Below are 13,669 nucleotides of genomic sequence, written 5' to 3'. Positions count from 1 at the left end.
AGCTTTTAAATTAACACTTTGGTCCAAGTAAGCAAAGTACAAAGCTACTCTTTGTTGTGATTGCTGTTGTTAAAAATAATCTTAGTCTTGAGGAACTGACATTTTGCCAATTAAATGCTTTGCCTAACAGAATAACAGGCAATTTATATAAGAAAACATAAAGAGAGTTATATAGAAGATTTCACATTCCTAGATTCATAGCAATTAGGGGGAAAATTAATTTGTTACAGCTATGAGAAAGAGACATTTTAAACACTGGAGTAGATCAGTGAACATAGTATTGATAACAGCTACTACATTTTTTAAAACAGCTCTTTTTATAAATACTTTTTAAAACACACGTGATGCTTAAAAAATAACTCATTGTGACACTGCAATCCTAATACAGTAAGCAAGGAAGCAATTCTAATATTAGGAAATATTAGTCCTTACAATGGCTTTTAAGGCTTTATGTGGTTGTATTCACTCACTACTTCTCCAGCCTGATCTCCTACCAGTCTCCTTCCTCACTTGCTCCCCTCCAGCCACAATGGCTTCCTGAAAACCAAAAAACCAAACCTGTTGCCAACAGACGAGAACTGCCCTACAGGTTTTCCAAGGAATGGCTAGTGGATTAGAACTTCAACCGTCTGGTTAGCAGCTGAACTCTTATTAACCACTGTGCCACCAGGGTTCCACTGGCCTCCTTGTTCCTTAAACACACTAGCTACACTCCATCCTCACTAGTTCCCTCTGCCTGAACTCCCTTTCCCCAGATTCCTCCCAGTTCATTCCTTCACCTCCATCAGGTCTGCTCAAGTCTCACCTTTTCGTCAAGGATTATCAGGAGACCTGATAACACCACTGCCTTTTAAAATTTTTTCCGGAAGCTCTTGTTAATACAATATGGCAAAAAAAAAAAGAAGAGATACAATTATCAAAGAGTTGAGATACAATTCTCTCGCTTGTTTGTTTGGCTGGGCAGATGCCATTATTATATACCGAATACATCCATGAAAATCTGAGAAACTGTTAGAAATAAAAAGGAGTTCAGTAAAGAGGCTAGTAACAAGATAAATACCCAAAACCGAATATATTTTCTAGTTACCAACAACAAACAGAAAATAATCCATTTACTATAGCAAAAATAGAACCAAAAAAAACCAGTAAACAAGAAATATCTGAGATCACTATGAAAAAAAAAAATCAAAACATTAGGAATATGAGAAGATGTGAATAAGTACGATATACTTGAATGTAAAGATTCAGAGTTGTAAGTACATCAGTACTTCCTAAATTACCGTATCATTAATGCAATCTCATTTAAACCTCCAATTTTTTTATTTTGTTTTGTTAGAATCTGACAAAATGATTCTCAAATTTTTCTAGAAAAACAAAAAAAGTACTACGAAAAGAATTAGGAAAATTCTGAAAAAGAAGTTGTCCTTCCAAAGAGCCAAAAATACAGTACTTTATAGCTAATATAAATAAGGCAGTATGATACTGGTGCCAAAAAAAATCTAGAAACAGACACAAGTACACACACACACACCCCTTGCTGTTGTTAGGTGCTCCTGAGTCGATTTTCAACTCATAGCGACCCCATGTGAAAGAGCAGAACTGCCCCTTAGAGTTTCCAAGACCGTAATCTTTACAAAATCAGATTACCAGGTCTCTCTCCCCCAGAGTTTCTGGAAGGGTAAGAACCACCAACCTTTCGGTTAACAGCTGAGTGCTTAATTGTTGTGCCACCAGGGCTCCTTACACATATACTTATACATTAGTATATTATAAAGATGATGCTTCAAATCAATAGGAAACGTGACATTTACCAAGCGGACAAGCAACAACTATTTTTTAACTCAAAATAGTAAAGAAAAAAAAAAAATGCAAAAGTACTGGAAAAATACATTGCTTAAAATCTGGAGTGAGGAAAGTAACTTAACAGCTGGGTTCCTACATCTAGCATGAGAAATAAAACCTTACATGTACAGCTCAAGTGCGCTGTATACCCTTCCCTGATTGCATTTATCCTCTATCCCATCAGAGATCATCACATCTTGTGGTATTTATCATTTCCATGCATGTCATTATACTTTATCCCTCACAAATTATAGTATTGTATGTTTTCTTTAAGGAGCCTATCATATTTTATGTATCCTTTCATAGCTTTTTTCTCACATATGATGTTTTAGAAATTTATGAATTTTTTTTTTTTTAAGTCACCCTTAAATGGCTTTTTTACTATGACACCTAGCACTTTAGGAAATCTGAAGTCATACTCCCAGGAATAATAACTAAATCTGTTAAATGTCTTTGCCTCCTTTTTTATCAATTCAATCAGGTGATCTCTTCATATCCAAAACCATTATTAACTACTTGTTCAAAATAAAAGAACTTAGCATTTCATAACAGGAAATCTTGTTAAAAATTCCAATATAAATAACTCCGTGATGAAGGGATAATTTAGAAAGGAAAAAACTTTATAGTTTTTACAACAGAAGAGGTATTCCTCTTTGCCTTAGTTATCTAGTACTGCTATAACAGAAACACCACACGTAGACAGCTGGCTTTAACAAACAGAAATTTATTTTCTCACAGTTTAGGAGGCTAGCAGTCCAAAGTCAGGGTGCCAGTTCTAGGGGGAGACTTTCTCTGTCAGCTCTGGAGGAAGGTCCTTGTCTCTTCTGAGCTTCTGCTCCTGGGCAATCTTCATGTGGCTTGGCATCTCTCTTACCCCGTATCTGCTTCTTTTGCTTACTTGTCTAATTTTTTCTATTTCTCAAAAGAGATTGACTCAAGACACACCCTACACTAATTCTGTCTCATTAACATACAAAGACAACCCATTCCCAAAGGGGATTATAACCACAGGCATAGAGGTTAGGATTTACAACATATATTTTTGGGGGACACAATTTAATCCATATCATTCTACCCTTTGCCCCCACAAAATTCATGTCACCACATGCAAAACACATTCACCCCATCACATCATCCCAAAAGTCTTAAATCCACTCCAAGTCCAAAATCTCATCTTCTGAATCATCTAAATCAAATATGGGTGAGACCTTTAGGGGTATTCAACCCTGGGGCATAGGGCAAAATTCCTCTCCATCTGTGAACCTGTGAAAGCTAGACTACAAGTTATCTGTTTCCAAAGTACAATGGTGGAACACACACAAGGTAGACATTCCCACTACAAATGGGAGAAATTAGAGGGGAAGAAGGGATTACAGGCACCAAGCAAGTCCAAAACCCAGCAGAACAATTTACACTAGCTCTCAAGGCTTGAAAATAATCCTCTGTTCGCTGAGACCATCTGGGCAATGGCCCTGCCCTCCAGACTCTGAGTGTTAACCACTTCTTCTGGGTTCTACGTGGAGGTCCCTCAGACCTGGGTTGCAGCTCTGCCTTCTCGGCCCTCTGGGATGGCAACTCTGCTCCCTCGGCTTTAGGTGGCCCCATTCTCCTAGTCCATCTAAGTGGCAACCCACCCCCGTCAGCCCAACAGGCCCTGTTCTTCTGCCTCCTGGGCATGGAAGCCCTGCCCCCTCAGCTTTGGGCAGTGGCCGCATCCCCCTGGCACACCTTAACAGCAGCTCCACACTCCGGAAGAGTTAGTGAAGATCTGACTCTCTGAAACCTAGGAAGCTGTGCGCCCACCCTTTGAGATCCAGGGGACCACGGCTCCACCCTTTGACACCAAGAAGGCCCGCATCCCGTGCTCCTTCCAACAGTTCTACTAGTGTCCGAGCTGCTCCAGGGATGGTCCTTTTCTTTTCTTGGAGGACAACAGATGTGGCTCCTTTGGCCTGTTTCCTGCCTGTAGAATTCCAAGAGGCAGACAGCATTCTTTCCTTTCATTCTTTCTCTATTTCCTTTAGTCTAAGCTTTGGGGTTTTCTGCTGTGGTAGTTGGTTAGATCCGTCAGTCACAGGCTTAATCTCTTTAACAAACGATTGTGTAGCGAGCCATGTCCTTGGTGAACATTCTAGGACATGTGTCCTTAGTTTGTACAACAGAACTTTCCAAATATTTAAGTTCTGTTTTCATTTTGCACAGTTCATTTTTAAGTCCATCTCTTTTCTCCCTCATTTTACCTTAAGCGGCAAGGAGAACAGCCCTTTTAAAATCTTGCTTAGAAATCTCATCAGCCAGATATCCAAGTTCATCAGTTACAAGTTCTACCTTCCACTAAACATTTTAACATAATTCAGACTAGTTCTTTGCCACTGCATAAGAAGCACTGCCCTTCCTCCATTGTCCAATCACATGTTCATCATTTTCTTTTAAAACCTCACCAGGAGCACATTTAACATCCACATTTCTAGCAACGTTCTGTTGTTGGTGCCCTATGTATTCTCTAAGACTAAAATAGAGATTTTCTCTATTGCTTGCCCTCACCAAAATTGCCTTTGATGTCCATAATTCTACCAATAGTGTCCTTAAGGATTTTATTATTACGCACCTTAAAACTATTCCAGCCTCTGCCCATTATTCAATTCCAAAACCACTTCCACATTTTAGGTATCTGTTAGAGCAGCACTCCACTCTTCCGGTACCAAATTCTTAGTTATTGTCATGGATTGAATTGTGCCCCCCAAAAATATGTGTCAACTTGGCTAGGCCATGATTCCCAGTATTGAGTGATTGTCTATCATTTTGCCATCTGATGTGATTATCCTATGTGTTGTAAATTCTACCTCTATCATGTTAATGAGGCAGGATTAGGGGCAGTTATATTAATGAGGCAGGAGGACCCCATCTATAAGATTGTGTTTTAAGCCAATCTCTTTTGAGATATAGAAGATAGAAGTAAGCAGAGAGACATGGGGACCTCGTATGACCAAGAAAGTAGAGCCAGAAGCGTGTGTCCTTTGGACTTAGGGTCCCTGTGCTGAGACACTCCTAGAGCAGGGGAAGATTGATGACAAGGACCTTTCCCCAGAACTGACAGTTCTGTTACAGCTGCACTTGATAACTGTCTTAGTTATCTATGGTATTTCTAGGGCTGCTATAACAGAAATACCATAAGTGGATGGCTCTAACAAAGAGAAATTTATTCTCTCACAGTCTAGGAGGCTAGAAGTCCGAATACAGGGTGCCAGCTCCAAAAGGGAAGCTTTCTCTCTCTGTAGGCTCTGGAGGAAGGTCCTTGTCTCTTCTCAGCTTCTGCTCCTGGGTAATCTTCATGTGGCTTGGCATCTCTCTTCTCCCATCTCTGCATCTTTCACTTGCTATCTAATCTCTTTTCTATCTCAAAAAAGATTGACTCAAGACACACCCTACACTAATCCCGTCTGATTGACATAACAAATACAACCCATCCCCAAAGGGAATTGTAACTACAGGCATAGAGGTTAGGATTTACAACACATATTTTGGGGGAACACAATTCAATCCATAACACTTTTCTTGTCTAAAGCTAATTCTTACTTCACATTCTGCAACCTATCTCCCTTCTAGCTCCTCAGGGAAGTTCAACTATTGATTATCATGTGAAAAGCACATAGGAACTGTAAGTAAGTGTAACTTCTCCCGAAAATTGTCTTGGTAACCATTAAAAGAAATAGGTTTAAGTATTAAAGCTGGATAAGCAGAGTCTCCTTTTTTTTTTTTTCCTTCCTAAAATTAAGGTTAAATAATTCACATGCACAGCTATTTAAACAAATGTTACTTAGATGAGAGAAATAACATCCTTTTTATTCATGCTTTAAAGCAACTTTTAATCAACAATAGAATTTGGGCAGGATCTAAATTTTTTCCTGAATTTTATTTATATGGTTGTTAATACACACAGCAAAACATACACTAATTCAACAGTTTCTACATGTACAATTTAGCGATACTGATTACAGTCTTCAAGTTGTACAACCATTCTCACCCTCCTTTTCTGAGTTGTTCCTCCTTTATTAACATAAACTCACTGCTCCCTAATCTTTCAAGTTGCTGTTGTCAATTTGACCCCATTAAGACCATTCTTAAAAGAGCGTAATGCTCAAGGCAGACATTCTTTACTAGTCAAGCTAAACAATTACTTGGTTTTAAGAAGACATCAAGGGGTATTTTTTGTTTATGGTTTAAAGATAATCTCAGGGCAAGAGTTTCATGGGTTCATCCACCCTCCATGGCTCCAGAAAGTCTGGAGTCCATGAGAATTTTAACCTCTGTACTGCATTTTCCCCCTTTTGATTAGGATTCTTCTATGGAATCTTTGATCAAAATGTTCAGTAATGGTAGCCAGGCACCATCCAGTTCACCTAATTTCATGGCAAAGGTGGCAGTTGTTCATGGAGCCAATTAGCCACACATTTCCTACTGTCATCCTATTCCTGACTTTCCTTCTTTCTCTGTTGCTTCAGGTGAATAGAAAAGAATCGTTGTGCCTTGTATGGCTGCTTGCAAGCTTTTAAGACATCAGGCACTACGCAACAAACTAGGAGATAGAAGCACTGAACACATTATTAGGCCAATTAACTGGGATGTCCCATGAAACCATGACCCTAAACCTCCAAATCAAGGAACCAAATCCCATGAGGTGTTTGGTTGTACATAAGCAGCCTCAGCAGTTTTTTTTTTGGTCGTTGTTATAAATATACAATTTTTGCCAATTCAATTTTTTACAGGTGTACAACTTATTGACAGCAATTACAATAATCGGCTGTGCAACCATACCCTTAATCAATATGATGTTTCCATCACATTAACATCCCTTTCCCCTCCCTCTCACCTCTGGTAACCACTAATAAACTCTGGTCTCTAGACACTTGCCTTTTCTTGTCATTTTATACAAGTGAGGTCATACAATATTTGTTCTCTTGTGACTGACTTATTTCACTCAGCGTAATGTCTTCAATCTCCATCCATACTGTAGTATGTATCAAGACTTGATTTGTCTGACTGGCTGAGTAGTATTCAATTGTATGTATGTACCACATTGAGTTTATTCATTCGTCTGCTGATGGTCATTTAGGTTGTTTCCATCTTTTGGCTATTGTGAAGAGTGGTGCAATAAGCACTGGTGTACAAGTCTCTTTTTGAGTCTCTGCTTTCAAGTCTTTTGGGTATAGACCTAGGAGTGGAATTGCTATGTCATATGGTAGTTCTGGAGCCCTGCTGGTGTACTGGTTAAGAGCTTGGCTGCTAATCTAAAGGTCAGCAGTTCAAATCCACCAGTCACTCCTTAGAAACCCTATTGGGCAGTTCTACTCTGTCCTGCGGGGTCACTATGAGTTGGAACCAACTCGATGGCACTTAACAACAACATGGTAGTACTGTTTTTAGTTTTTTGAGGCACCACCACACTGTTTTCCACAACAGCTGTACCATTTTGCATTCCCACCAACAATCGATAGACTCCAATTTCCCACATCCTCGCCAACTTTTTTTTTAATTTTAGTCATCCTGGTGGAAGTGAAATGCAATCTCATTGTGGTTTTGATTTGAATCTCTCTGATGGCTAATGACGATGAACATCTTTTCATGTGTTGCCTGGTGGTCATTTGACTGTCCTCTTTGGTGAAATGTCTGCTTGAGTTCTTTGCTCATTTTATGATCTGGTTTTTTGTCCTTTTGTTTTTACACTCTCAAAGTTCTGTATGTATTTTGGTTATAAGATTCTTATCAGATGCATGTTTTCTGAAGATATTCTCCTAGTCATTAGCTTGTCTTTCAACTTTTTTGGTAAGGTCTTTTGATAAACGAAAGTTTTTAATTTTTATGAGGTCCCATTTATTTTGTCTTTTGTTGTTTGTGCTTTTGTTATTACTCCATTGTTAAAAGTTGAATTATGGTGCTGGTGAAGAATATTGAATATACCATGGACTGCCTGAAGAACAAACAAATATGTCTTGGAAGATGTACAGCCAGAAAGCTCCTTAGAAGCAAGGATGAAGTCTCACATACTTTGGACATGCTAACAGGAGAGACCAGTCCCTGGAGAAGAACACCATGCTTGGTAGAGTGTCAGCGAAAAAGAGGAAGACCGTCAATGAGATGGACTGACACAGTGGCTCCAACGACAGGCTCAAGCATAACAACAATTGTGAGGATGGTGCAGGAGTTGGCAGTGTTTGGTTCTGTTGTACACAGAGTCACTATGAGTTGGAACCAACTCAACGGCACCCAACAACAGTAACTGCTAAAAGTTAGGCCTGACAGTGTTGCCCCTGCATTTTCTTCTCAGAATTCTATGATTTTCATTTGCACATTTAGATCCTCTAAATTTGTTGTTGATAAAATGTAAAAACAGGAAAAAAAACAAAAACCCTTGATTTCAAAACTCCATTTCAATGTTATAAATGATAATAATTTGTGATTTTGTTCTTTCCCTATTAGGTAATAAGAGTACTAAAGGATATGACTTTGCCTGCTCTTCTGGGAGGATTCCTAACTCTTACCGATTAAAAAAAAGAAATGTGTACATTTTGAAGATTAGGAAAAAAAGTCAAAGAAACCACCTTAAATTACTTATTTCAATATAATTTTCCTTAAAAAATTCATGAAGATTCTTTTATTATTGTTACGATGTTTGTTCAATAAGTTAAAATTGGGAGAGAAAAAAACAAAACAAAATATTCACAAAACAGCCTCAGACTTTCCTCAATTTAGTCCCTCTTGAGAGAGTATGGCATGATGTTGGGTTTTATGTAATGTTTATGAAGACTGAATGTCCACATTTTAAGTATATGCCAATTTTTAAACAGAAGAACCTCTTTCAGATGATTAAAAGAAACTACAATTATACTGTGAGTCTTTAATTATTTCTCTGTCATCAATACTATAAACCTTTTCTCCGACAATCAGAAGCTTGAGGAATACTGGTAAGCTTTAAGCTAAATCCTGAGCATGCTCTTGTCTGTTTTCATATTACTGAGCCTAACCAGGCATACTGTAGCTGTCCAATACTCACACTATATAATCTGAGACTTTTGCAACCATATATTTTAAAGGACTCATCGAGCCCTGAAAGCCAAATGCTATCATTCAAGTTCTAATTACATATTATCTGGGTTTTATAGAACAGGGGGGGAAAAAATACCGCACTTTCTAAATACATATTTTGACCACAAACAACCTCCAAAATAAATATTCAAAATATTTTCTGAATGTATCACTGTATAAAGAGCTCAAGCACTGCCCTATTCAAATTATGTTCTAGTTTTTCTTACGCTGCTTCCACTTGATAAATTAGTCAATAAATGCCAAGTCAAATATTCAAGTAAATACATTTTCATTATTACTGGCAGACATATAATTAACTCTGAGAATAAAAGAAATAAGAAATCAATTTATGATTACTTCTTCAGTTCTTCCCATTAGTCATTTACATTATAATTGTGGTTCCACTTTTAAAATCTTTATCCACACACATACCTATCATTTGGACTATAATTATAAATCAAATTATCTCAATTACAAATTAGTATTGTATGAACTGTGAACCTCATATGTTAATTTTATTAGTAAGATACAATTGCGTTATTATCCACATATATATGAGCCGATTAAAAAGCAATGCATGTTTATGTGCCTATATTAATTAGTATTTTCAGCAAATGTTTCTAAACAGTGTTAGGATTTGCCATCATTTCTCCAGTACAAACATTGTAATGAACATTTTTTATGTGTGTATAGATAACAACAAATTACATTTCCATTTTCAGGCAAAACAGATTACTACAAAAAAAATATTACAAAGAGTAAACCTTTCCTTTTTTTAACATTAGTTATCTGTCAGGTCAATATCTTCACCATTCAGGGAAAAATAAATTTTGTACAAACACTTAACTAAGTGACCTTTTAAAAATATTGCCCTGAACTAGATTCAAAAGCTTCAGATACATTATGGGTGGATTTCATGACAAGAAATGCTTAAGAGGAGCTCAAGAAATGTTTTAATAACATATGCTGTCATTACTCCATTGTTACTTTTATTACGGTATTTTAATCGTTTTTAAATTATACCCCATGGGCAAGTAATTTAATTTCTGTTCCTCAGCCTTCTCACCTATAAAAGGGGGATAATGATGGTGCCTCATCATGGGCACATAGCAAGTGCTCAACAAATGTCAGCTATACGTTATCTATGCATTATCTCTGGGGCCCTGGTGGTGCTGTGGTTACGTGTTTGGCTACTGACCAAAAGGTCGGCAGTTCAAATCCACCAGCTGCTCTTTGAAAACTCTATGGGGCAGTTCTACTTTGTCCTGTAGGGTCGCTATGAGTTGGAATCAACTCGATGGCAATGGGTCTGTGCATTGTCTAGTTCTGATTGTGTTTCCCCTACTACTTTTATTAGCTTCTAGCTATCAATTCTGAAAGTATCAATTCTTTTTAAAGAAAAAAGTCAGTCTACATCATGCTGTTCTTATGCTTTGCCTATCCTGCCAGTTTTAGCATTGCTGGTAGCAGCTAGTGTATCTGCTATTCACAAGCAAAGCAGGAGCTGGGGTCACACCAAAGAATAGTTCCAACTTCTACTTCTAAAGACAGCACTGTCCCTATTATCACACTATTGGTACTCATTCATTCATTCAAAACATTAATGTAGACTATGTGCTAGGCATTGGATACAGGCACTATCTTGTATCCAATAAAAATATGAGTAAGAAAAATAATTCCAGACATTTTGCTCACAAACAGTAAGGGAAACAAACACAGACACAAGTATGTAGTATTATTTAGTTGTAAGGTAATGCAGTAAAATATTAAAATTTTTTCTGCATGCAATGGATTGCTTTTGTCTTTCTCGCCATGGTCTTGTAATTCCCACCCAAATGATTGAGTGTGACTGTACAAATAGGGTAATTGTGGCCCACCAAAGGGACTGGTCAGTTTTGCCATCCCACTGTGCTTGAAATGAGCCATCCCAGAGGTAGGATCTCACCACAACCAAGGAAGAAGAGCCAAGAGCACAGTGCATCCTTCGGACCCGTAATCCCTGCACTGAGAAGCTCCTGGAACCAAGAGACTGAGAGAGAAAGAGAGAGCTGTAATACTGAAGATGGCAAGAAGCAGTGGCAGAGAAACTGCAGCAGCAGAAACCAGCAGCAGAGACCAGCAGCGAGAGATGGCGTGGTGGGCTTCCCGGCCCACAGAGCAAGGAAGCTGACTGCCTTTTGGCAGGAGGCTTGCTGGAAGAGTAGGGTGCCTCCACGCACTTGGCAGCGCTAGGCTTGCAGACCCAGGAGATGGCGTGGTGGGCTTCCCCGCCCACGGAGCTACAGCTGAGTGCCTTTGAGCTGAGGCTTACTGGCAGAGTGGGTCGCCTCTGGGCACTTATCGGCAGAGCTAAAAGAGCTTTTTAACACTAGCCCAAGCAGGACAGGGGCCAAGGACAACTGAGAAGAGGCTGTCCTGATGGAAGAACTGTATTCTTAGCATTCCTGAACTTGAATTGTAACCTGTTACTTCCCTAATAAACCTCATAATCGTGAGTATTGTCTGTGAGTTCTGTGTGGCCATTGCAATGAATTATCGAACCCAACACAGAAGTAGAGGGTGTGTGGGAGGGGCAGTTGATGTCAGAATTGGTAAAGATGGCAGAAAGAGGAGGCATGTCTGACTCTGCCTCATAGGACTCAGCTTTGGGCTGTTGATATTGATTCTCCTTCTCCCTTGTGAAGGTAGAGCAGGTCAGATGCCGCCCCCATGCCATTTTTAAATTTTCCAAAATGTTCATGGGAGGGCTTCACAGGTAATGTTTGAGCAAGACTTAGAAAGGAAGAGCAGAAGCTCACCAGGTGGAGAAGGGTTCTATGATTGTTCACAAAGAAAAATGGAAATTATTCACAGTGCTAAGTTAAAATCAACATTTATTTTAAGTAAACAGACTTTCTCAAACAGACTTCCCACTGCATACTGCTTGCTTAGTTCATTAGGTGAATACATATTTTTGTATGGCTGTCTGTCCCCACTCATAGCCAGACCTTCACTGATACATTCAGATGATGTCCTTAGCTTCCTAACCATATGCTGCTCTCATCTTCCTTATGAGAGCTGGGAGACAGTCTCCTAAAACTGTTTTTATCCCACCTTCCCTGATCAAAAACCTGCAATGGGTTCCTCTAATCCCAGAATCAGCCCTGCTTTAACTAGCTTTCACTCCCAATATGCCTTAATCATTTCTGCCTTCTCCCTTTTGTTCACATCCTCCCCTTACCCCAATGTTTTCTCCTATTCTCTTTGCCTCTCCAAAATTCTTCCCACCCTTCAAAATCCTCCATCAAGAAGCCACCAGGTTCTCTTGCTTCTAGTTCAAATAACACGCTTTACAAATGTTGCAGTAAAGTGTGACATGTTAGTTGAAAAATTACTCTTTCTGGATGACAGACGATGCCCAAAATGTGGTAGAGAATTGAAAAACAAAAGGCAGAAACTCATTTGAAAGTTACAATCAATAGTTATATCAACACAGCATGCTTCTTAATTGTTAAAAATTTGTATCATACCAACTACTTATTGAACAATTATTTTTCCAATGGTATTATGCTTTTAAAATCTTAACCATTCTCCAAAATGGACAATGAATTCTTCATTACTTACATCATTACTTATATTGTTTTTATAAGACAAGTTCATATTAGAACCGAAGGTGTCACTGGATTCAGACTTTTAAATATTACCAGACAGCATGGAGCTACATTAACCAGCATAGAAATAGTGTGCTTCTTACTTGAAGGACAAGAAGTTAATAAGCGAAATACTCTTAAAATATGAAGTTAAACCAGACTTTTTCAAATGCTAATTAGCATGCTCTCCATGGTCAATACCTTAGATTCCAACTTGATTTTCTCTTCATTCAGCTCCTCTGTTGCCTTCTTAATTTTTTCATGATATCTGATTGTTTCTGACCTGACTGTAATACAAATTAAATCCTTAAATACATCAACCTAAAACCAAACCAAACCCACTGCCATCGAGTCTATTCCAACTCATAAACACACCAATTTTTCTTTAAAAATCCCCCTTTTTGTGGCATTTATCTGGAAAGGCACTTCTCCGCTTTCTCTCAAGGAGGAAAACAAACTCCCCTAACTGCTCTGACCACTGCTTTTGGGATTTCCTTCTGCTCCAAGCACCCAACTCGAGGAGACAAAAGGCCCCGTGCACAAAGACAGCAACACCCCGACCTTCTCGCATCAAGCGACGATTCTCCTCAGCCTGATGCTCAGTGAAGATGATGTGCTGAAACAACGACTCTAAACTCATCTCAGGCCCTGGCTCCTGTGGATCCTTTTTTCGCCGTTCAATATTTTATAACCGAGACTGAGGATCCTGGAAAGCACAATAAAGCAGAAGGGTTATTCTAGAACTATTCCCAGATCGGCCTCCATTACCCTGACCGCCTTCCCACACGCAGGTGGGAGCCCGAAACAGGACGGAGTCGGCCCGGGGGTCTGGGAGGCGCCGGCAGGGCCCGGGGAGGGGCCGCGACCCCAGCCTGGCTCAGGGCAGCCTCTTCGCGCGTTCTCCACGTCCTGGTCCTTGCTCCTCACCCGATTGCTCGAAGCCCATTCTCGCTGTCTTTGTTTTCCCTGATACAGTCTACAAACCCGGTTTGCTCTCCCTCAAATCCTCGGCCCCCCTGGGACACCTGTTTCAACTCTGCCTTTTTCCCCTCAGAGAAGGCCTCTTCCCACTCCAGGTTTGGCTTTTTGTCTGAGAGCGAAATAAAAACGGAGGC

At 39.3% G+C, this 13,669-nt stretch overlaps 1 protein-coding gene across 1 annotated transcript in view; it reads right to left on the bottom strand.

Annotated features, from left to right (window-relative positions):
• CCDC172 (coiled-coil domain containing 172) overlaps window positions 1–13,282 on the bottom strand; it is a 52,911-nt gene extending 39,629 nt beyond the window's left edge. The window contains exons 1-2 of the mRNA XM_023729876.1: window positions 13,116–13,282; window positions 12,756–12,841 (exon numbers count right to left, since the gene is read on the bottom strand). Coding sequence (XP_023585644.1) covers window positions 12,756–12,841; window positions 13,116–13,194 — 165 coding nt within the window. The 5' untranslated portion in view covers window positions 13,195–13,282. The remainder of the gene's footprint in view (window positions 1–12,755; window positions 12,842–13,115) is intronic.
• Between the last annotated feature and the right edge of the window lie 387 nt (window positions 13,283–13,669).

The sequence above is a fragment of the Trichechus manatus genome, unplaced genomic scaffold (genome assembly GCF_000243295.1).
Source record: "Trichechus manatus latirostris isolate Lorelei unplaced genomic scaffold, TriManLat1.0 scaffold00031, whole genome shotgun sequence".
Lineage (NCBI taxonomy): Eukaryota > Metazoa > Chordata > Mammalia > Sirenia > Trichechidae > Trichechus > Trichechus manatus.
Note: the sequence above shows the minus strand (reverse complement) of the source record. Positions and strands in the feature narration are given on the sequence as shown.